The 21,431-nt window shown below is 39.5% G+C and overlaps 2 protein-coding genes across 5 annotated transcripts in view; one reads left to right on the forward strand and one right to left on the reverse strand.

Moving 5' to 3' along the window:
• The window catches only part of LOC127638333 (THO complex subunit 5 homolog), a 14,785-nt gene extending 6,570 nt beyond the window's left edge, over positions 1–8,215 (reverse strand). The window contains exons 1-11 of the mRNA XM_052119811.1: positions 8,095–8,215; positions 7,259–7,356; positions 4,743–4,886; positions 4,540–4,653; positions 3,358–3,455; positions 3,129–3,275; positions 1,956–2,070; positions 1,629–1,761; positions 1,351–1,428; positions 1,185–1,228; positions 990–1,089 (exon numbers count right to left, since the gene is read on the reverse strand). Coding sequence (XP_051975771.1) covers positions 990–1,089; positions 1,185–1,228; positions 1,351–1,428; positions 1,629–1,761; positions 1,956–2,070; positions 3,129–3,275; positions 3,358–3,455; positions 4,540–4,653; positions 4,743–4,886; positions 7,259–7,354 — 1,069 coding nt within the window. The 5' untranslated portion in view covers positions 7,355–7,356; positions 8,095–8,215. The remainder of the gene's footprint in view (positions 1–989; positions 1,090–1,184; positions 1,229–1,350; positions 1,429–1,628; positions 1,762–1,955; positions 2,071–3,128; positions 3,276–3,357; positions 3,456–4,539; positions 4,654–4,742; positions 4,887–7,258; positions 7,357–8,094) is intronic.
• A 2,097-nt stretch (positions 8,216–10,312) lies between these two features.
• Positions 10,313–21,431, forward strand: part of LOC127638286 (ATPase MORC2A-like) — a 28,818-nt gene continuing 17,699 nt past the window's right edge. Inside the window, exons 1-11 of one of the 4 annotated variants that reach the window (XM_052119760.1) lie at positions 10,313–13,247; positions 13,428–13,477; positions 17,721–17,891; positions 18,391–18,444; positions 18,563–18,597; positions 18,791–18,859; positions 18,970–19,060; positions 19,404–19,512; positions 19,941–20,100; positions 20,210–20,321; positions 20,470–20,595. In XM_052119760.1, coding sequence (XP_051975720.1) covers positions 17,824–17,891; positions 18,391–18,444; positions 18,563–18,597; positions 18,791–18,859; positions 18,970–19,060; positions 19,404–19,512; positions 19,941–20,100; positions 20,210–20,321; positions 20,470–20,595 — 824 coding nt within the window. In that variant the 5' untranslated portion in view covers positions 10,313–13,247; positions 13,428–13,477; positions 17,721–17,823. Of the gene's footprint in view, positions 13,478–14,892; positions 15,049–17,720; positions 17,892–18,390; positions 18,445–18,562; positions 18,598–18,790; positions 18,860–18,969; positions 19,061–19,403; positions 19,513–19,940; positions 20,101–20,209; positions 20,322–20,469; positions 20,596–21,431 lie in introns of those variants that run through there. The other 3 variants (XM_052119759.1, XM_052119758.1, XM_052119757.1) reach the window with 3 other exon arrangements.

A 21,431-nucleotide genomic window follows, 5' to 3' on the forward strand; every position in this document is an offset into this window, starting at 1 on the left:
GAAGGAATCATATTCTTAGTATGTCTGGTGTGACCAGCTCTCTTGAGGTCATTCCACAGCATCTCTATTGGGTTCAGGTCTGGGCTCAGAATGGGACACTCCAAAAGGTGGATTTTCTTTTTTAAAGCCATTCTGTAGTGGATTTACTTTGATGTTTAGATTCACAGTCCTGCTGCATTACACAACTTCTACTGACGCACAGCCACCCTGGAATTAATTGTCCTGTAAGAAACCTTGATAAACTTGGGAATTAATTTCCCCCTGATGGCAAGCAGTCCAGGCCCCGAAGCATCAAAGCAGCCCCAAATCATGATGCTCCCTCAACCGTACTTCACTTTTGGGATGATGTTTTCATGTTTGTATACGGTGCCCTTTCAACGCATTACATAGTGCTGCGTGTTCTTCCCAAACAATTCAATCTTCGTTTAATCAGTCCACAAAACATTTAACGTTCTAGTAACTCTTAGTACCACAAGTTTGTCCTTTAAAATGATTTGTTAGGGGGCACACGCCCGTCAGCTGTGATGGACACAAACTGACATACATATGAACAATTAATTTTCTAAATGTATTCTACATTAATACTTTTTATTTTAGAAATGTGTAACCCATGTACTTAAAGTCAGTAACTATAATCTGATTACAAGAACGTGAAAAGCATTACATTACACTACTTTTTGACCAAAAATAGATTAGATTACAGTAAATAATTACTTTGTATTCAAATTACACAACATTTGTAATGACACAAATTAACTGGTGAATTGTTTTTTTTAAACCGGCTCATTGAAATTAACTGTACAAACAAATTGATTGGCTAAAATGAACTGGTGAGAGACATTCCAGAACAGTGTGCTTGATTATTGTTTCAGCTCACTCAATACAACGTAAAAAAAACGATTTGTAGCATTTCTTCCAAGCTAGATTTAGTTAGTTACTACCCAACACTGATATAGTGTAATAGGAAACAATAGGACAGTTTTACACACCTTTACACTTGAGGTCCACGCAGAGCGAGAGAGGGTGACGTCTGAGCAACTCTTTACGTTTGTCATCCAGCTGAACGCCAACAGTCGCTCGCCGACGCTTCTGAATGGAGAAAGCGAAGAAACGAGAATTAACACACACACTAAATTGTACAAGCAAATGAAAATGCATGAGAGAAGACGTATAAAGTGTCTGACTGTGTTCTGTTGCTCCTCTTCAGCGTCTGAATCACTTTCATCATCTGAGACACAAACAGACACAAATAAGACTTTACTGATTACACACACACACGCACACACGCGCACACACGCGCACACACGCGCGCGCACGCACGCACACACGCACACACGCACACACGCGTACCTTGTGACTCCTCCGGCAGTCTAGAGAGGGCTTTGGCCTCGTCCACATCTCCAGTAATGTTTACAGACAGATTTTTGTCTATAACAGACAATCACAATCATTCTTAAAGATATATTTCAACTTTCACTTTCATTGTACAGAGATGCAATGACAGTAATTGGTGACCGAGACTAACACATTGTACAGAACAACATCTTTTGTGTTCCATAGAAGAAAAAAGTCAAACTGTAATGACAGAATGTTATATTTTGGGTGAACTATCTCTTTAAATGTCTTACCACAGGCCTGTCCATAAGCACTCGCCTGGACCAACAGCACATAGAGAGGGGGAGGCAGGTGACGGGCCACATCTGCCTGCTTCTGTGTGTGCTCAAATGGCATCGACAGATACTCCTGCACTGGGAGAGACGCCTGAGAAAGCGAGAGATACTGTCAGTTTTACTAGTCTCACATCACAGAAATGATGTCTGATATACTATGTCAGATTTACATGCCCCTAAAGGTCACATTAGCAAAGTTTACACGTCAGTCAGACGGTCTCTTTCTGTCTAAGTGGGCGATTTGTGGCCAGAATAAGCTGCAAAAGTCTGGGTGTGTGTGACTACCTGCATGATGTTCTGCAGCCCGGGCTGAAGGCTAGTTAGATACTCTCTCTTCTGCTCAATAGCCTTCTGGATTTTCTCCTTACTGGACAGAGATGTCTTGTACTGCTCCGCCAACCTGATGAATGACACACACCATTAGAACAACACCGTTTATCGTATTCTGGTTAAGAACCATGAAAAAATAATGATCCGATAATAATCTATATCAGATTGCATAGTTTATATAAAAAAGAAACAGCTGTATTCACCACAAAAACAATGAGGATTTCAATTAGGGTGACAGCAACAAAATTACACTTACACTAAATACAAATGACGATGATTACAAGATGGTGCCATGGATGGCAGCCTCGGTCTGGAGCTCTCCAATTCTTTTGTTGTTTTTGTTTGTTTGTTTGTTCTGTGTTTAGTAATTAGTTTTCCCAAGGACGAACTGCAAAACATTTGGCAGCACATACCAGACAATCTTTTCCCGGTTTTTGACTATTCTGACGTTTTGCTGGACATTTAGCTGTAGGGGCAGCGGTGTCGTTCAATGTAACGGTAGCCAGCTGGTACGTGCTGTGCAGCGTGCGTAAACCTCACTCCCCTGGCATCAAGAGGCGCACTAGTGACTTATGCTAGAGGCTGTAGCCTTTAGCCTACTTGTTAGCGCACCCGCCACCCATGCCGGAGACAACGGTTTGAACCACGCTCAGAGCGGGTTGAACAGGACCGGTCCCAACATATCCTACTTCTTCTGCACATTACAGTCCCTTGCACTGTATATAACATATTTGTATTTGTACATAAGTATATATAGATAGTCATATTGTGTATTGGCTGTGGCTCAGTTGGTAGAGTGGGTCGGCCACTAATCGCAGGGTTGGTGGTTCGAATCCCGGCCCACATGACTCCACATGCCGAAGTGTCCTTGGGCAAGACACTGAACCCCAAGTTGCTCCCAATGGCAGGCTAGCACCTTACATAGCAGCTCTGCCACCATTGGTGTATGAATGGGTGAATGTGTCACAGTGTAAAGCGCTTTGAATACCGTTAAGGCTTAAAAAGGCACTATATAAGTGCAGACCATTTACCATTATGCCATTCCAAACTCTGCATCTCCAAAACCTAGAATAATCGAAGTTGAAAAAATGTAGTCAGGTCACTACTTTATTTAGTTACTCTACACACCTCTTTCTCTGCTCCAACTCCCAGTCCAGGCGGGCGAGTGTGAGCTGGTGCTGGTCGTCCTGGGTGACGCGAGGGCGTGAGATCTCTGCTGGAGCTTCCTGGAAGAACTGCTCCTCACTGACCAGCTCGATATCCTCATGCTGAGACCTGACACACACATACTTTAACATCTGCTCCATAACCATGACATGTAATGTTCTATGTTACCAAGCTCCAGTCCGTCACTCACTTAAACTCCAGACATTTGCCAATCTCTTTCTGCAGATGCATGACCTCATAGAGTAGATTCTGAAGCTGCAGGTGAAGAACATCCACTCGTTGCTTCGCCTGTGTATAGAGAGAGTAAGGAAATTGCAGTTAATATGAATGTACAGTTATTGATCATGCCATTAACTCTTTCCCCGCCAAACACGGAATTTTCTGGGTTTCCGTGTTTTAGGTGTTATACGGTAAGGAAGACCCCTGCGCATGTTTTGAAAGAGTACGCAACTCTTTGATCAAAGAAACAGACTGCGATCGTCTCAAACATGAAGAAGTGGAGTATTGAGAAGCTCAAAATATCAGACATAAACATGCCTTTTTCTCAGCTTTTTGTCTGAAATGTTGTTTTTTGACAAAACCGACCTCTGTTCAAGTCGCAATAAAAAAAGAACAAATGAAGATAAAATAAAATCTTTTTTTTTGCCTAAAAGCAGAGGCTCAGATCTTTATTGTGATATATAGCATCTTCATATATTCATGGAAGAAAATATTCTGCGGGCCATTAAAGTTTAGCGAAAATCGTCAAAAACCCTGGCGGTGGCTGGCAACTTTTTTTTAAAAACGCTGGCGGGGAAAGAGTTAAAGCACAAATAGTGGGAGTGTTTGAGCATGTTTGAAATGGCATACTACCACCATTATTTTTCTGCATTATGTTTACTGGGTGCAAAATGCCAATTTTCATTATGCTTGACATACCTGGATGACCTGATACAGTGGCCAAATTGTGCAGGATACAATGGAGTACAGATTAGATACCTGAACGCCACTTACTGAATTAATAATGCAACTTAGGTCATGTGACGTAGGATAATACTATTCGTAACATTCATCGTTGCATACTGCGTAGTGTTCACTAAATAAACAGCATTGAGTATAATCAGTGCAGCAAGCAGTATGGTAGTATTGCATTCAAGAAATAGTGTGTATGTGCATACAGTTTCACATGCTATTTTCATTGGCAGGTAGTATATACCACAAAGTATGCAGTAAGCCGAACGCTAGTATTCCATTCTAAAAGATAGGATGTTTGTGTTTATCGTTTATACAGTTTGATTCACATACTATTAAAAATATTATATAGTTGCATACGTTTCAGATATATAGATATATGTAAAGTATGCAGTTTGCTAGTTTTCCCATGTGTATTTACCTCATTTGTCTGATCCCGCCCTTTCTTCAGCCTCATGTGTTCCAGTCGGTTCAGTTTCTTCAGAGTAATGAAATGAACAGTGCTCTGTCTGCGTCTCTCCTCGATCTTAATGCTCTATAAAACATGACGCAGGTCAAAGGTCAGTTTCATTCCACTCCATGTCATTATCCTATATACAGAGACACAGCTAACTTGAAACTCACCCCATCTTTAGCACCGCCGGCTTTCAGCTCCTGGATTTCAGCCATCAGTTTGGCCAGAGAGGCGCACGTGTTTTTATACAGCATATAATCCTGCTGCGGCTCTCTGCCCTCCAGCTCCACCTCCTCATTATACACACGCACATCCTGAGAGAAAACACACATGTGCACTGAGCAGAGTTACTAGAGAGCAACACACACACACACATACCACCTACCAGATAAACCTGTGAGATAACACAGCCCGATTCCTTACTTCCTATTGGGATGAAATTATAAAAGTGTCTCAAAACCTTTTAAAAACATGTTCCAGTCACATTTCACCCCAAAAATACAAGTTTTTTTTATTTATTTTTATTTTATTACTTTTAAGAACATTCAGATTTTGCTGCATTGTGACATCATTTTCATGACATTGTATAGTCTATACAATTTATATACTATACATTTTCATATTACTATAACAGTAATGAAAATGTCATAATGAAACACATTTAAATTTGACAAAAAATGCTCCATTTTCTTTATGCAAAATTCATTTCATACATTTTATATTTGTTTTTGGAGGGAAAATATGACCCAGACCTCATGATAATATTGTAAACCAAGAATGTTCAAAATTGTCCTTTCACCCGCATGTGCTACACAGAATTTGTGGGTTGTTTGACAGCTGAAATAGAGAGACATAAACACAAAGAGGTCATTGAAACCTTTCCCCCAAACAGCTTCCTTTGTCCGATAAGATGAGGTCCAGCTGGAAAGATGACCCACATACACGTGCCACATGAGTCTCACATCAAAATATGTGCTCACTGGAATTACATCAGAATTTTACATACACTTGGGTTGAAGTCATTAAAACTGATTTTTTTTAACCACTCCACAGATTTAATATTAGCAAACTATAGTTTTGTCAAGTTGTTTACGACATCTACTTTGTACACGACATGAGTAATTTTTCCAACAATTATTTACACCCACCAAGTTATCTGTGCCTTTAAGCAGCTTGAAAAATTCCAGAAAATGATGTCAAGCCTTTAGACAAATAGCCAATTAGCTTCTGATAGGAGGTGTACCTGTGGATTTATTTTAAGGCCTACCTTAAAACTCAGTGACTCTTTGCTTGACATCATGGCAAAATCAAAAGAAATTGGCCAAGACCTCTGAAAATAAAAATTGTGGACCTCCAAATGTCTGGTTCATCCTTGGGAACAATTTCCAAACACCTGAATGTACCACGTTCATCTGTACAAACAATAGTACACAAGTATAAACACCATGGGACCACACAGCCATCATACCGCTCAGGAAGGAGACTCATTCTGTCTCCTAGAGATGAACGTAATTTGGTGCTAAAGTGCAAATCAATCCCAGAACAACAGCAAAGGACCTTGTGAAGATGCTGGAGGAAACATGTAGACAAGTATCTATATCCACAGTAAAACGAGTCCTATATTGACATAATCTGAAAGGCTGCTCAGTAAGGAAGAAGCCACTGCTCCAAAACTGCCATAAAATACCCAGACTACAGTTTGCAAGTGCACATGGGGACAAAGATCTTAATTTTTGGAGAAATGTCCTCTGGACTGATGAAACAAATATTGAACTGTTTGGCCATAATGACCATCGTTATGTTTGGAGGAAAAAGGGTGAGGCTTGTAAACCGATGAACACCATCCCAACCGTGAAGCATGGGGGTGGCAGCATCATTTTGTGGGGGCAACATCAGTCAGGAAGTTAAAGCTTGGTCGCAAATAGGTCTTCCAAATGGACAATGGCCACAAGCATATAACTTCTGAATCTTAATCCTGTGGAAAAAAGCTTGGAGGATCATCAGAGACTCCAGCCACCTGAGCCATGGGCTGCTCTCACCGCTACCATCAGGCAGGCGGTATCGCAACATCAGGACCGACCAGCCGACCACATGACAGCTTCTTCCCCCAAGCAATCAGACTTTTGAAAACTTGATCTCTCACGATCAATATACATCAGCACTGGACTTTAGTAATCTTACACTGGACTGTCATAAATTATATTCTCTATACAATACAACCTACTGTATATTTTTTTATACACTTTATATATACACTTTTTTGGGTATGTGTACTCTATATTGTGTGTATTGTTTAATGTACATTGTATATTATTATTTCTGTGTTGTGTAATTATGTGTACATTAGATATGTCAATTGTGTTGTGCAAATCTGATGTTTATTGTAAATTGGTATATGTCTCGTCACTGTCATGACTGCTATGTTGCTCGGAACTGCACAAAAGACTTTCACCCACTGCTGCACTTGTGCATATGGTCGTGTGACAATAAAGTGATTTGATTATTGCATGTACCTGAACCTGCCTCACCCTAACCTTCCTAAACTTGGCATGTGAACTGACTGCACTCTGGATGCAAGAATGAAAGCGTTAGAGGAATGTTCTACTGAAATAATGACACAAGCACCAACACGAACTGAGGAAAACTTCAGTGTATTTCAGATGTGTGTGATATTACAACAACTCACCTGATCACCCTCTCCTCTACCCCGTTTGGTGTCTGGAGTTCCTCCTTCATTTTGGATCACCTTTGGCATTCTCTTCTTCACAGCATCAGAGGACATGACTAAAATATGAAACAGATCAGATCTGTTATAAAACCATAACAATAGCCCTGGTTTTAGTACAGCACTTGTAATACATACACACTACAATTAAATGATGTGATGTCATGTCGAACAAAATCTGGCCTAAAAAAAGCTGAGTTAATGTGGGTATGAGGAACTTCATTAAAAGCTCAAAAACATATTTAACATCAACAAGTTAATGCCTCATGACTTTTCATAATCCAATGAGAACTGACTATAAATCAAAATGTAAAAGTACTCCATTAAAATCGTTACATGTACATGGAGTCTCTCAGGCTAGTAAAACATCAATAATTGCAATGCATTTCACAGGCTATGACTTTCTGACTGGTGTGCACACTGTAGCAGTACACTTCTTTCAGTTGTCTTATCGAGTTTTATGATAAAACAGAGAGTTAAGCAGTCAATAATATCAGATTACTTGGTTTAACTGTAGTCAGACAAACAAATTATAAGAATGACAACGGAAAATAAAAGAATAATTTGAAAATGACAATTACTTTAGCACATAAACCACATTAAATAGTTTAAAAATTGACTAGAGAGTGTCTAAATTACGCAGTAGTTTTGTAAACAATATAAACTGAACTGAATTTGACCAACTAGCCTGTTAGCTTCTTGCTAAAGTAACTACTGATTCATTTAAACGCAGCAACTTCACCATGCTGAGTGTATATAATAGATACACCGATAAGTCTGCATGGATAAAAGCTTACCTTTCGATCGCGTTTATTCAATTTTATGTCTCTGTATAAGATTTAAAAATCCCGAGATGACCTCATTTAAACATCACGATTGAGCAGAAAGTTGCGTTGTATACGAGCAACACTTCCGCTTCTGCTTTACAAAATAAAAGTTCACTAAACGCTTAAGCAATAGTTGAAATGACAAATCTTATTTTTTTATAAACTACACTTTTTAAACCCGTGAAACGATTTACATTGTATGTACACAGCCAGGATACATCTTATTAAAGCAGTGAAAATGTATTAAATATTTTTGGGAATAAACTGACAGTAATTCAGCAGTAACAAATAAATGTGATTTTCAATAATCAATACTGTGTTCAGTTTAAGTTATTTTACTCAATATTATTTTTGTAAGAAACGTGTGACAAAGGATTATTTAACCCTTGTGCGTCAGTTTTAAAAAGTTACTCAGATATCCTTAGAGGACAAAAAATTACACATAAAAAAACTGCCATAATAATATTCTATATTAATAATATTTCTCAATGCACACATACAAAACACACCCACACAATTTTAGCTGCATCATTTACTCAATTGGCCTGCAGTGCTCTATAAAAACATGAGAAAAATTGCCCCAACTGGTCGAAATATAGAAATACTATTATATAATTGAATGAATGATTTTATGCTTTAATAACACTGGGATCTAATATTGCTGTTTTATAATACAGTGTATTATAGGAACTGAGGTTTAAAAATATCAAAATTCCTAAAAAAATACACACCTTTGGCAAAATGTAATTTATGTATTTTAGTGTTTATGTTAATTTCTGTAGAATCCTACTCGGGGTGTGTGGGTTTCCTTGGAGGGCTTTTATTTTGTAATATGCCGTGACGGAAAGCCCACCTGAGGAAGTTGCTTGCGTCGCCTTAGCAAATATGTCAATTTAGCAATATTTGTTATTTTCACCTACATATATAATATCTCCAACATTTCAAGCTACTCAGTTTAACGTCTCTACGCGCTAGTTAAATGAACGCCATTAGAGGTAAACTTTAATCCATTCTATATGTCAAATCAAGCTACATTTGAAACCGGGATTTAAATATTAATCACACTTTAACTGATATTATGAGTTCACAAATGCATAAGTTTAATTATCAGGTGTGTTTTGCTGAAAAATGGGCTATGTTTTCAATAGTTTATTAGCATACTTCTCTTAATATTTCTGCAGTATGCATGCAGTACCCGGATGATTACTACAATGTTTACAAAAATTTCAGCGCGTGCGCAGTAAGTTGTGGCAGAAAGCCAGCAGAATGCTGTTAGATTTGACGAGAAAACTAAAAGTGACACAAAACTATCATAAATACACAAAGATTCGGAGCCATACAGTTATTATAACGATATGACCTAATAAGATACCTGAAATAATGTTCGCTATAAATGTTTGCTGCAAAGCCGTGAGTTTAAATGATCTCTTCAGTCAGCTCTATTGATGACTTGAAGAATTTTAGTGTATAAAAAAAAAAAATACACTCTTTGTCCTAGTTGCAAAAAGTGTATTTTAATTATTATAAAATAATAAAAATAGCTCTTAATATTCTATTATACTCCTAGTTGTTCATATGGCATAAAAAGCTTCAAATAGTTGATGTTGATTTAATTCTTAGGGTAAGAGGTAATACTCTCAATCTTCAGAATTTATATTAATTAATTGACATATGTTGACCAGTGCCCCTAAAAACAAATCTAGGGGGAAATATTGCCCCTTAACGTAAAAGTTAAATTCTGACAGTTTTGAAATGTTTCCTTGTACTACTTATATTGTTTTGATTGAAGTTAAAAGAAAAAGAAAAGAAAACTAGTATTCCATTCTGAACATGCCTATGAAATATTTTGCATGGTTTACACCTTACAGGAGGTGCCATCACACCTGGTTAATTATGGGTCAGTGGAGGCCTCGGTCAAACCTGCGACATCAGCTGTCTCGACACCCTCCCGTTGTTGTGTTCTTCCTGTGTCTGCTCATTCTCTCCATAACCTTTGTCTGCGTTGGACTTTACACTCAGTATCATGACATCAAGAACCCTGACATTGTCTTAGTGAGTATGCGGTAATAATCAGTTGCTTCTATAAAGAGTCTTTGCACTTTGTTTACAGACTAACTTGTTTTAGGACTGTTACCAGGTTCTGTTGCTGGTTTCAAGTTCTGCACACATCTGAATGATACAGATGCCCAGCTGGAGGAAGACTCTCCTCGATTGGTGGAGCATGCAGACAGAACTGCAGCAAATGTTTCCACAACCACCGCTCATGTTTCCTTACAAGTACCACTGGTGCTTATAGGGGACATCCCAGCTGAGAGTATCATATTTGCAACAATGTTGGGCAGCCAGCTGGGCATGAAAGTTTTGTTTTAGTTTAGGTTGGTGTCCTGATATCGGCGCTTACATTAATTCTGACACATTCTTCCATATTACAGGAGCTGCAGCAAAAACATCTGTGAACATATCTCTACTCCTGCAGACTGATGTTCTGAACTCAAACAGGGTGTCTGGACCAAATACCTTAAATACCCAAACTCCTGCTAGGACACAGACCCGACCAATGCTGACCTGTCTTCAGATTACTGCCCTCACCTATGTTCTCCCTCAAACTCAGTGAGAAGCCAATACTTATATACAAACCTAGTGTCTCCTGCAACGCTCTGAAGCAACCGTGAGTTGTGAATCGTACTGTTAGTGACAAGAGAGTGAAAGACCGGGTGCCGTGAAATAATAAATTGACAGTTAATGGTCAACAACAGTAGTTTCTTTGATGTTGTCCTCACTGGCTTCACGCAAAAATGTACAGTAATGTAATGTGTTGTCCAGTTTGTGAGGGAATTGCTCAACTGGTGCGATTCTTTAAATGAATCAGTCCAACCGATTGGCAAATCAGTCTAAATATAGCACAACAGCGCACGCCCACTTATTCGGCAGTCTGGGTTTCCGGAAGTATTTTACCCATTCATTTTTTGCATAGGCTTTAACCATAAAATCCTCCATAAAAGAGTTGTAAGCCATGAACCAAACCAACTAGCTCAGAGTTGAATCACAACATTACAAACTTTGTTTTGAGACACAAAGTATTTGAAAATCAGTAAAAAAAAAAAAGAGAGAGAGACAAGACTGTCTACTTACCATCTTTAACGAGGGCAGGAACTACAATCCCATGAAGCATTGCATATGACAATCTAAATAAAAAGGATGGGAATATAGAAAACTATTGATTATCGGGGCACCTGGGCAGCTCAGCGAGTATTGACGCGGACTACCACCCCTGGAGTCGCGAGTACGAGTGACTCCAGCCAGGTCTCCCAAGCAACCAAATTGACCCAGTTGCTAGGGAGTGTAGAGTCACACAGGGTCACCTCCTCATGGTCGCAATTAGGGATTCTTGCTATGAATGGGGTGCATGGTAAATTGTGCGTGGATTGTGGAGAGTAGCATGAGCCACATGATGTGAGTCTCCGCGGTGTCATGCACAACGAGCCACGTGATAAGATGCGTGAATTGACGGTCTCAGAAGCGGAGGCAACTGAGACTTGTCCTTCGCCACCCAGATTGAGGAGAGTAACTGCACCACCACGAGGACCTACTAAGTAGTGGAAATTGGGCATTCCAAATAGGGAGAAAAGGCGCTCAGCCTTTCAAAGTATACTCTTTGACTGTGGGCTCGTACGGACGCATTCGATGTGCGATAACTACAACTGCTTGGTGCTACTCATTTAGTGCAGTCAATAGCAAGCACATGCACCAATGCCACGCAAAGATGCACTGTCCTCATGTCTAGAACATCTGGGTTGCATGCAGGCAGTCCACACGTACCATGCCGATGACAAAATTTGCATCACGCGCATTCCATCACTGGCGAACGCTCAGCCTTTTATATTTTATAAATATATTATTACATTATAAATAAAGTACTTTTTTGAGCACAAAACCATACAGAGCATTCAACGCTAACACACTACAACGACTTTGTGGTACTCTTTTAGCACAGTCAACGTCAGGCACATGCGATGATGCCGCACAAAAATGCAGACCTAGACCGTGTCTATTAAAACTGGGCTGCATTTGAATAGTCTCCGTGTAATATGCTTATGACAAAATTAGAATTTGTGACAACAAGCCCATATGGTGCATTCATACTACAACTACTTTGTGTTAGTGTTTCAGTATGGTCAACAGCAGGCGCAGACGATGCGGAAAGAGGTGGACCAACAACATATTTATTAAAACTGGACTGAATATGAGCAGGCCACGTTTAATGTTACTATGACCAAATTTGTGTCACACACATGCCGAAAACTGAAGTTTTCTCCAGGCCTGTAATTGGCTCAGATGACGCGTTGCTCTTCGCTCATTGAACAGCAGAGATCCGTTAAGGCTTATACTTTGTTTTTCTTCATGCCATTCCGTCACAGGTTTTTTTTAAAGTGCAAGCCCATATGGTGTCTTCGATGCAAGCACACTTCAACTACTTTGTGATACCCTTTTAGCACAACCATCCACGTGTCTATCAGAACAGGGTTGCATGCAAACAGTCCTCGCGTACTGTGCTGATGATGACGTTTGCTTCATGCGGACTGCGGGCTATAGGCAGTGACATGTGGAACACTAAAGTGTACTTTTGTCTTTACTGTTGTCAGTGCAAGGTAATTTGTAAGGTTTTTTATTTTTCAACATAAAAATGTGGTGCAAAAAATCCTATATTTAACACTGCACAAAAAAAATAAAAAAATTTGACCAAATGTACTTATTTATTTCAGGCTACCCCCAGAATGCTCAGTTGCAGAGAACGTAGACATGGGTACTTCACTTGTCAGGGCTGTTGCTGTAGAATCGTATAAGCAAAATTCTCCACACTGCTTCACACCAGATCCACACCTGACTGTCGTGCTCACTCCGGTACAAAACATGATACATTCCCACCCTATACAGAACTATTCTACAGACATGGATAACCAACATCTACAGTAGGTAACCTCTCAACTGTATTGCTTGATTAGGACGAGAAATCTGTGTGTAGGTATCACTCGTTACCGGTCAGTATTACACTGCTGGGTCTCTGTGGAACATTTTCCTCATCAAAGTCAAAACATTCATACCATGGAAATGACCTTCAAAAGGTAATAATTTGTGTTCTAAATTTTAGAGCTTATCAGTGACCTCTGTACGACTAAACACCTCTCTTTAGTTTGCATCTTGCCTTGAAAATGAGTCCATCTTTATGTCATGGATAATTTACTTAAACACGTATTTAATCCATTTTATTCAGTTGTTATAAAATCAACTTGTTAAATTCACAGGAATCATGGCTGAGCCCCTGAGAAACATCTGCAGAAGATCCCATCTGAGAGTGAGTCAATCTTGTCCAAAGAAATTGCAACCAGTTGTGCAGATTGCATCCATTCGGTTCTGTACAGATCCAGATTGAGTGTGTGACTGTATCCCATCTGAGCTTGCAACATTATGTTATAATGTGTGAAACGATTATTAAGAACATAACCAGAGATTGATGATTATTATAATATAGCTTTACTCTATGAGTAAGTTAGATGTGTTTTGTTGATGTCCCAAATTAAACACATCATATTAAATGTTATCATAATTAGTTAATTTGGCTAGAGATTAAGTCCATTGTGCCATCTTGGCAATATTTAATAATGTCTATGCATTGTTTATTACTGGTACATTAATCTGAACAGCTTGGAGGTATGTTAATATTCCATGAAAACCATTTTTATCTGAGGGGGAGAGAAAAAGAAATGCACACACACTTACCTTCTACAGACAGTATTCAAAAACAACCATTCATATAAACTGTTGAAACAATTCTTAATTTTAAGGGATAGGTGTCATAACCCTGTAATCCCGCAAAACCGACTGTCTAAACTTTACAGATCAAATAATACACAGAAGAATTAATGCAAGTGCTTTTAGAAAATTATAAGCTTCACATTTCTACCTTTAAACCCTCCAAAAATTGGCCCGTTCCCTTCCATATTAAATGTCTCTGTGTAACCTCGATTTTTGCTTTCTTTAAAGCAGAGAAGGAACGAGTTGAAATTATTTTTTCCTGTAATCAAGGGCATAGCCAGGAAATTACTTTTGGGTGGGCTTTTTTTTTTTACTAATGTGTCCTTAACAACAGAGAAGTGGCACATTCAAAAAGTTCTTTCAACAAGAATGTCTGCATTTTTAAAAAACAATTTTATAAATATATATTTGAAGTCAAAGAATAATGGGTCTAATTTGGGTGGCCCAGGCCCACCCCGGCCCACCCTTGGTTATGCCACTGCTTGTAAATGGCATTATGCCACAAATGCTGTCGACTGAGCTTAATTTATTGAACCTGAAATATTACTTTTTAAAAAAGGGTGCATCTGAAATTTACTAGATATGCTGTAAATTTGCACATTGCACAGACTCACAAATAGATGCATAGTAAACCAACTTATCTCGCTGAATTCGGCTGCATTCATGCTGTGTCCTATTTTAATATTTAGTAAATGCTGTACTATCACTATTACCTTATATATGATTTTTTTAAAGGAATCTCGCCAAGGCAATTTATCGATGATCTGTACTGCAGCACGTTTCTCTCCCCGCGTTTTTCTTCGTCACATTTCTTCAATGTCTTTCCAATTCACTTCCTGGTTTGAGTTGAGCGACGGCAACTTCAACTAATCAAACGTGCGGAATGAAGCGGTAAGTCTGTATGATTGGCTGCGCGCTGTATGGTGGGCGGGTTCTAAGCGCTCGTGTGTTCTCCGAGGGGGGAAAGCGCTGTTGGAGCGATTCGCGGCCTTGAATCTACTTTATAGGAACGAAAAAGGAATAAACACAAGTTTTGTTTCGTACTTTTCCATGCAACAGGCAGAAAACTTTGGATAAAGCACAAAACGGAGGTCACGGGATGGTTAAATGGTTTGCATTATTGAAATAACATGTATTGCTTGTGTAACTGTATAAAGGTTGTTGCATTTGTTAATGCAGACGGTTGTTTATGGACAGGCCGCAGTTATTAGACCAATGCTTTACTGTATGCACTAGGAGATTTGTGAGTGTGTTGTGGGTCAAAATATTAGCAGCTCCATAGTTCTTTGCTGTTGTATATGGATCTGAAGCGCCTGGCAGCATTAGGTGGCCTTTGGTGGATGGATTTGCGGTGAAATGCACACGCATTCAGTTAAAAGACAGACATTAAATGTCCTTCAGAGACTTCCCACTCAACATCTCACCTGTCTGCTTCATTAGTTTGGCTAGACGAGGAATATTCTGTTTAATTTTGTAATGCAAAGTCGGTGCATGCTCCACAAATGTATCCACACCAAAGGCATTTGCTTCCAATAAGAATGGATATCACAAATCTTAAAGAAACAGTTCGATTTTTGTAAATATATATATACTTTTTTTTTATTTAAGTAAAGTTTGTGACTAGATAGTTCTGTAACAAGAGGTCATATTAAGTACACATTGGCATGTTTTAAAGATTAGGCTATGTTCGCATTTGCATACTACCATACTATTACTATTTCATGTTTACTGTGCATAGCATGCTAATTATCTATATGCATGGTGGTGCATTACCATAGTAGAAACCTTAGTGTACAACGGCTGAGTTCAGAATGACATACTACCATACTATTCTTACTAGTTGTGGCATATCTGTATATGACTGAGTAGTATGCCATTCTGTACTACCATACTATTCTTACTAGTTGTGGCATATCTGTATATGACTGAGTAGTATGCCATTCTGTACTACCATACTACTCTTACTTGTTATGGCATATCTGTATATGACTGAGTAGTATGCCATTCTGTACTACCATACTACTCTTACTAGTTCTGGCATATCTGAATATGACTGAGTAGTATGCCATTCTGTACTACCATACTATTCTTACTAGTTCTGGCATATCTGTATATGACTGAGTAGTATGCCATTCTGTACTACCATACTATTCTTACTAGTTCTGGCATATCTGTATATGACTGAGTAGTATGCCATTCTGTACTACCATACTATTCTTACTTGTTCTGGCATATATGAATATGACTGAGTAGTATGCCATTCTGTACTACCATACTATTCTTACTAGTTCTGGCATATCTGTATATGACTGAGTAGTATGCCATTCTGTACTACCATACTACTCTTACTTGTTATGGCATATCTGTAGATGACCGAGTAGTATGCCATTCTGTACTACCATACTACTCTTACTTGTTATGGCATATCTGTATATGACCGAGTAGTATGCCATTCTGTACTACTATACTACTCTTACTTGTTCTGGCATATCTGAATATGACTGAGTAGTATGCCATTCTGTACTACCATACTACTCTTACTTGTTATGGCATATCTGTATATGACCGAGTAGTATGCCATTCTGTACTACTATACTACTCTTACTTGTTCTGGCATATCTGAATATGACTGAGTAGTATGCCATTCTGTACTACCATACTACTCTTACTAGTTCTGGCATATCTGTATATGACCGAGTAGTATGCCATTCTGTACTACCATACTACTCTTACTAGTTCTGGCATATCTGTATATGACCGAGTAGTATGCCATTCTGTACTACCATACTACTCTTACTAGTTCTGGCATATCTGTATATGACCGAGTAGTATGCCATTCTGTACTCAGTCGATCACTTTTGTCAGAATGAGCTTGAACCGAAGCACTTCTACATGAAGTACTATATCCCACAATTCAATGTGCTTGATCTGACCTTCCATTTCCGGTGTGGCCACTGGTCCAATTTTTATTAACTCTATTTTGACTCATTATTTGATTGGGTGGACAAAAGTTAAAAGGCGTGGTCATCTATATCGTACATCTTTGCACAATGAAATTCCTCAGGCAAGATACAGTCATCTCAGTGGGAATCTGCGCGATTGTGAATTTCGTGCAATGGACTTTTGGTGGCTGAGAATTTCTGCTCGCTGTTATTACGTTCAAGTTTGATTAACTTTGACTGGCGAATTTATTTGAAGGGCAGCATTAAAAAGAGGCTTTTTGCTGGCTTCATACACACGCAACACCAACCCACACCATCTTTGCTTGTGGAATTTCGCAGTGCAAAGCTAACGAGACTGCCCTTTAACAAGGTATACACTAAATTTAATTTAAAAATGGCACATGACCAAATTATTCCAAGATAACAGAACGGCACTTGAATGCTACATAATGACGTCATGTGACAACAATGTAGCATACTACTGTCTGAAACGTTTAGCATTGCTTACTTTTTAACCATAGTAGGCAGTATGCAGTATATACTTCCCAGGATTCAGTTGGTTTTCCATTCCGAACACAACCAAAGGCTAAGTCCATAATAATATATTTTTATTTGAAAACGTATTCATTTCGCTCCACACTAGAACAGCATTTTTTCTCCTCCAAAAACTGAGACTTTCAAAAACGCTTAGAAAATTGAAAACAGAGGTACCGAATTGAACAGATTAGTATAAACTTGGCCTTTTCCAAGGGGCTGATCGTCAGGTAATACTGGCTAACAGGAATATCAGCATTCTTCATTAAAACAATGTCCATGTTTGTGTGATTTGTTGTTTTATAGGTGTTGAGAAATCACGCATGATTCTGAGTGTATGGAAAGAATGTAGAGGAGAGACGTGAACACAATCAGCTTCTGATTTTTTAAATTTAATTTCTTTGAGACGATGGCCTACACATATTATAGCTCGCTAAACCGGGCTCAGCTCACCTTTGAGTATCTGCACACAAACTCGTAAGTACCCATGTTTTTGCCTTTGTGTGTGAGAATTGAGATCGAGATAGAGAATACAATTGCTTGATAGGACTGAGTCTTAAATTGCATAGTTTTTTGTTGTTTTATTTTTTTGCATATTTCACAAAAAAAACATGTACCCCAAAGGTTATGGGGTAATATTAATAATAATAAAAAAAGTATATTCTTATTTCAACTTTGCTCGGTTGGTTGGGTTATTTTTGCACAGTGGTTTTCAGATAAATACAATCCATAAAATACAGGATCCTATGCATCCTGTTTCAGGAAGTGTCTGTAATAGGAATGGAATACCTACTGTATACTTGGTTTGAAATAATAACAGCTTTGGTGCCGTTTGAAGTGATTAGATCACGGATCTCAGAACTACTGGCCCACAGGCCAAATTCAGCATCAAAAATAGCTTTATTTTACTCGAATCAAGTGAATACTTGTCTGCTAACTACATGAAAATATCAACAGACTATTTTATTGCCAACAGGACAACCCACGAGTTTCTATTTGGAGCTTTGGCCGAACTCGTGGATAACTCGAGGTATAAACAATGTGTTTTACGTCAATGATTTCACACGTAGTAGAAGACAGTTAAGAATCATTAAAATTATTTGCAGTATTAAAATGAACTGAACATCCACTCCATTTTTTGACTACAGAGACGCAAACGCCACACGGATAGACATCTACACAGGTTGGATACCGTAATGTACAAAATAGTTCTGATCATTTCAACATTGGCATTAAACATATTCATTTTGTTGTAATTGTACAATGACTTGATTCATTATAAAAGATTGCTAAACATATCCTCATGCTGTAGATTTCTCTTAAATTTCCATCTTACCGTAGTTAATTGTTAATAATCATTTGTTACGACCAATCAGAGAAGAGACCAGACCTGAGAGGGGGGTTTATGCTCTGTTTCCTTGACGATGGCACTGGAATGGAACCTAGTGAGTATCGTTCTTCAAAAAATATACATCTAAACATCACAAGGCAACCAGATTTCATACACAACGCTGTTTTTGTACCTCAGTGACGACAACAGAATTGTTTTGAATAGGTGAAGCCACGCACGTTATCCAGTTCGGCAAATCGAGCAAACGGTTCCCAGAGTCTACTCACATTGGCCAATATGGAAATGGGTTAAAGTCGTAAGTATCATTACACTTTTATCGAAAAATCGTGAACTGCCTTCTTAGACTTTGGTCAGGGTAGTCAGCATATTTAATTTTTCGTGTTTAAAAATGAAGGTTGTGAGAGAGAGACTAACCATCCGCTCAACGGTTTGTGCTTCTAGATTGTATTTATCTAGATTGTATTTATCTAGATTGTAATGTTTTTGGAATGCCGTATTTCATCCCTCACAGCCACGTTTTCATTCCTGAAAAATTGACTTTGCCGTCAATACTTTATAAGAACTATTCCACAAATCATTGGTTATTTTTAGTCATTATTTAGTTGTTTTGTAGATGAACATCATGTTTGTTTTCTTAGGGGTTCAATGCGTATTGGGAAGGACTTCATGCTCTTCACCAAAAAAGAAGACAAATTAACGTGTTTGTTTTTGTCGCGAACATTTCATGAAGAAGAGGGTCTGGACGAGGTAGGATGTTAAGGCTGAAACATACTCTACGCAAGTATGCTTAACTCAGATGCTTAAAGTTTGAAGCTTTGTGTGTTGTTGCGTTCCAAAATGTGTCTGAGCGCAATTGATAACACAACGCAATTATGCAATGCATTCTCAACGTGGCCACTAGGGGGGTCAATATATTTAAAGCAACATACCTGAATTATAACACCCAGTTTAATGGCTAAAATTTTGAAGGTTACTCTATTGCCCCCCCTTGAGTCACCGCTAAAGCAATGCAAAAACACACATTATGAAACGTATGTTCAACCAGACTGTGCGTTGGCAATGCATTTGCATCTGCGTATTTGTGTAAAGTGTGTTTCTGGCTTTAATGTTTGGCGTAGAAACACACAAATAGAGATTAGAGCAGCATTTCTAAATATTTTATTTGCTTATTGTAGGTGATTGTTCCATTGCCCAGTTGGGATGCGAAGACCCAACAGCCTCTGACTCAAGACTCTGAGAAATACGCGATCGAGACCGAACTGATCTTTAAGTACTCTCCCTTTAAGAATGAAGAGCAGCTATTTCGGCAGTTCAAGAAGATTGAGGGACCCAGTGGTTAGTTGCACAACAGTCGCTGTGTTTATGGTTAACCATATTAGACATTCTGCTCAATGTCTTGTGATTAGCAGGGATGTTAAATCTGAGTGTGTATGTGTGTATTTAGGCACTTTAGTTGTAGTTTACAATCTGAAGCTGATGGATAACAGAGAACCAGAGTTGGATGTGGAAACGGACCACCAGGATATTCTAATGGCCGGGACACCTGTAGAGGGAGTGTAAGTTCTTTTACAGTTTCTTCTAGATTGCAAAATGTGGCAGAAATCCTACAGTGTGCATTCGAATTTACCAGTTCAGAGAGCTGGAGGGACATTAAGTGGAGTGCTGTTGGTGATGCTTACGCTTGTGTGTTTGTGTTGTAAACAGGAAGCCGGAGAGAAGGTCCTTCCGTGCGTATGCTGCTGTCCTTTACATCGACCCTAGAATGAGGATCTTTATCCAGGGTCACAAAGTCAGAACCAAGAGATTGTCCTGCTGCCTATATAATCCTAGGTATACACATTAACAATCACCTACCTTTGAGACCGTTGCGAAAAATCCCATATAAAAGGACATATAAAAACCCATGACAAATATTGTAAAGTGGTTAATGGGCAAGGAGGAGGCGAGAACCGGCTTGACGATATAAATAATAGTTTACTGAAGAAATAATTGAAAAACACGCAAACAAACACATAGAGCAGCTGCCTGTAATTCTCTCTCGAACCGTCATCATCCGCCTTTATCCCTCGCGTGCCCCCATCAGGCTGAATGGGGACCGGGCGTGTGTTGTTCCAGCCCGGCTCCGCCCTCCTCCGCTCTACACTCCTCCCGGCGTTTCCTCAGGCTAGGGAGACCCCGGCATGACGTACACCCCCCTCTCTCCGGGGAGGGGCGTGCCTTGCGCCGTCTGCTGGCGGGTCATCCCCACCTTGCTCGACCTGGGAGGAGGCAGGAGGGTAAAAACAACAACAAATTTAAATAGATGAGGGACAAAGGCCAACACGGAGCAACAGAGAAAGGAGAGAGAGAGGAAGAAAAAAAATAACTCGCTCACCGGTTCCCTGATGCACCATTGCGTGGTCCTCGATCACTCCTCCACCCTCTCAGGTGGATGGCAGCCACTCTTGCCCGGGCGGACCGGAGTCAGACCTACGACCCCCGGCTTTTGCCCCTCCATGTTCTTGGCGACTCGTGGGGACACTCCTTCGGCCCAGGCGGTCAAGGAGACACTTCCCTCCTCCCCTCGCAGACGGCGGTCTTCTTTCGACCCCTCCGTGTTTCTCGGGGATGGCAGGGCACTCCTCCGCCCCTGGCAGCGGCTCCATTGCTCCAGGCGGTCGGGGAGT

This window comes from Xyrauchen texanus, chromosome 46, assembly GCF_025860055.1.
Source record: "Xyrauchen texanus isolate HMW12.3.18 chromosome 46, RBS_HiC_50CHRs, whole genome shotgun sequence".
NCBI lineage: Eukaryota > Metazoa > Chordata > Actinopteri > Cypriniformes > Catostomidae > Xyrauchen > Xyrauchen texanus.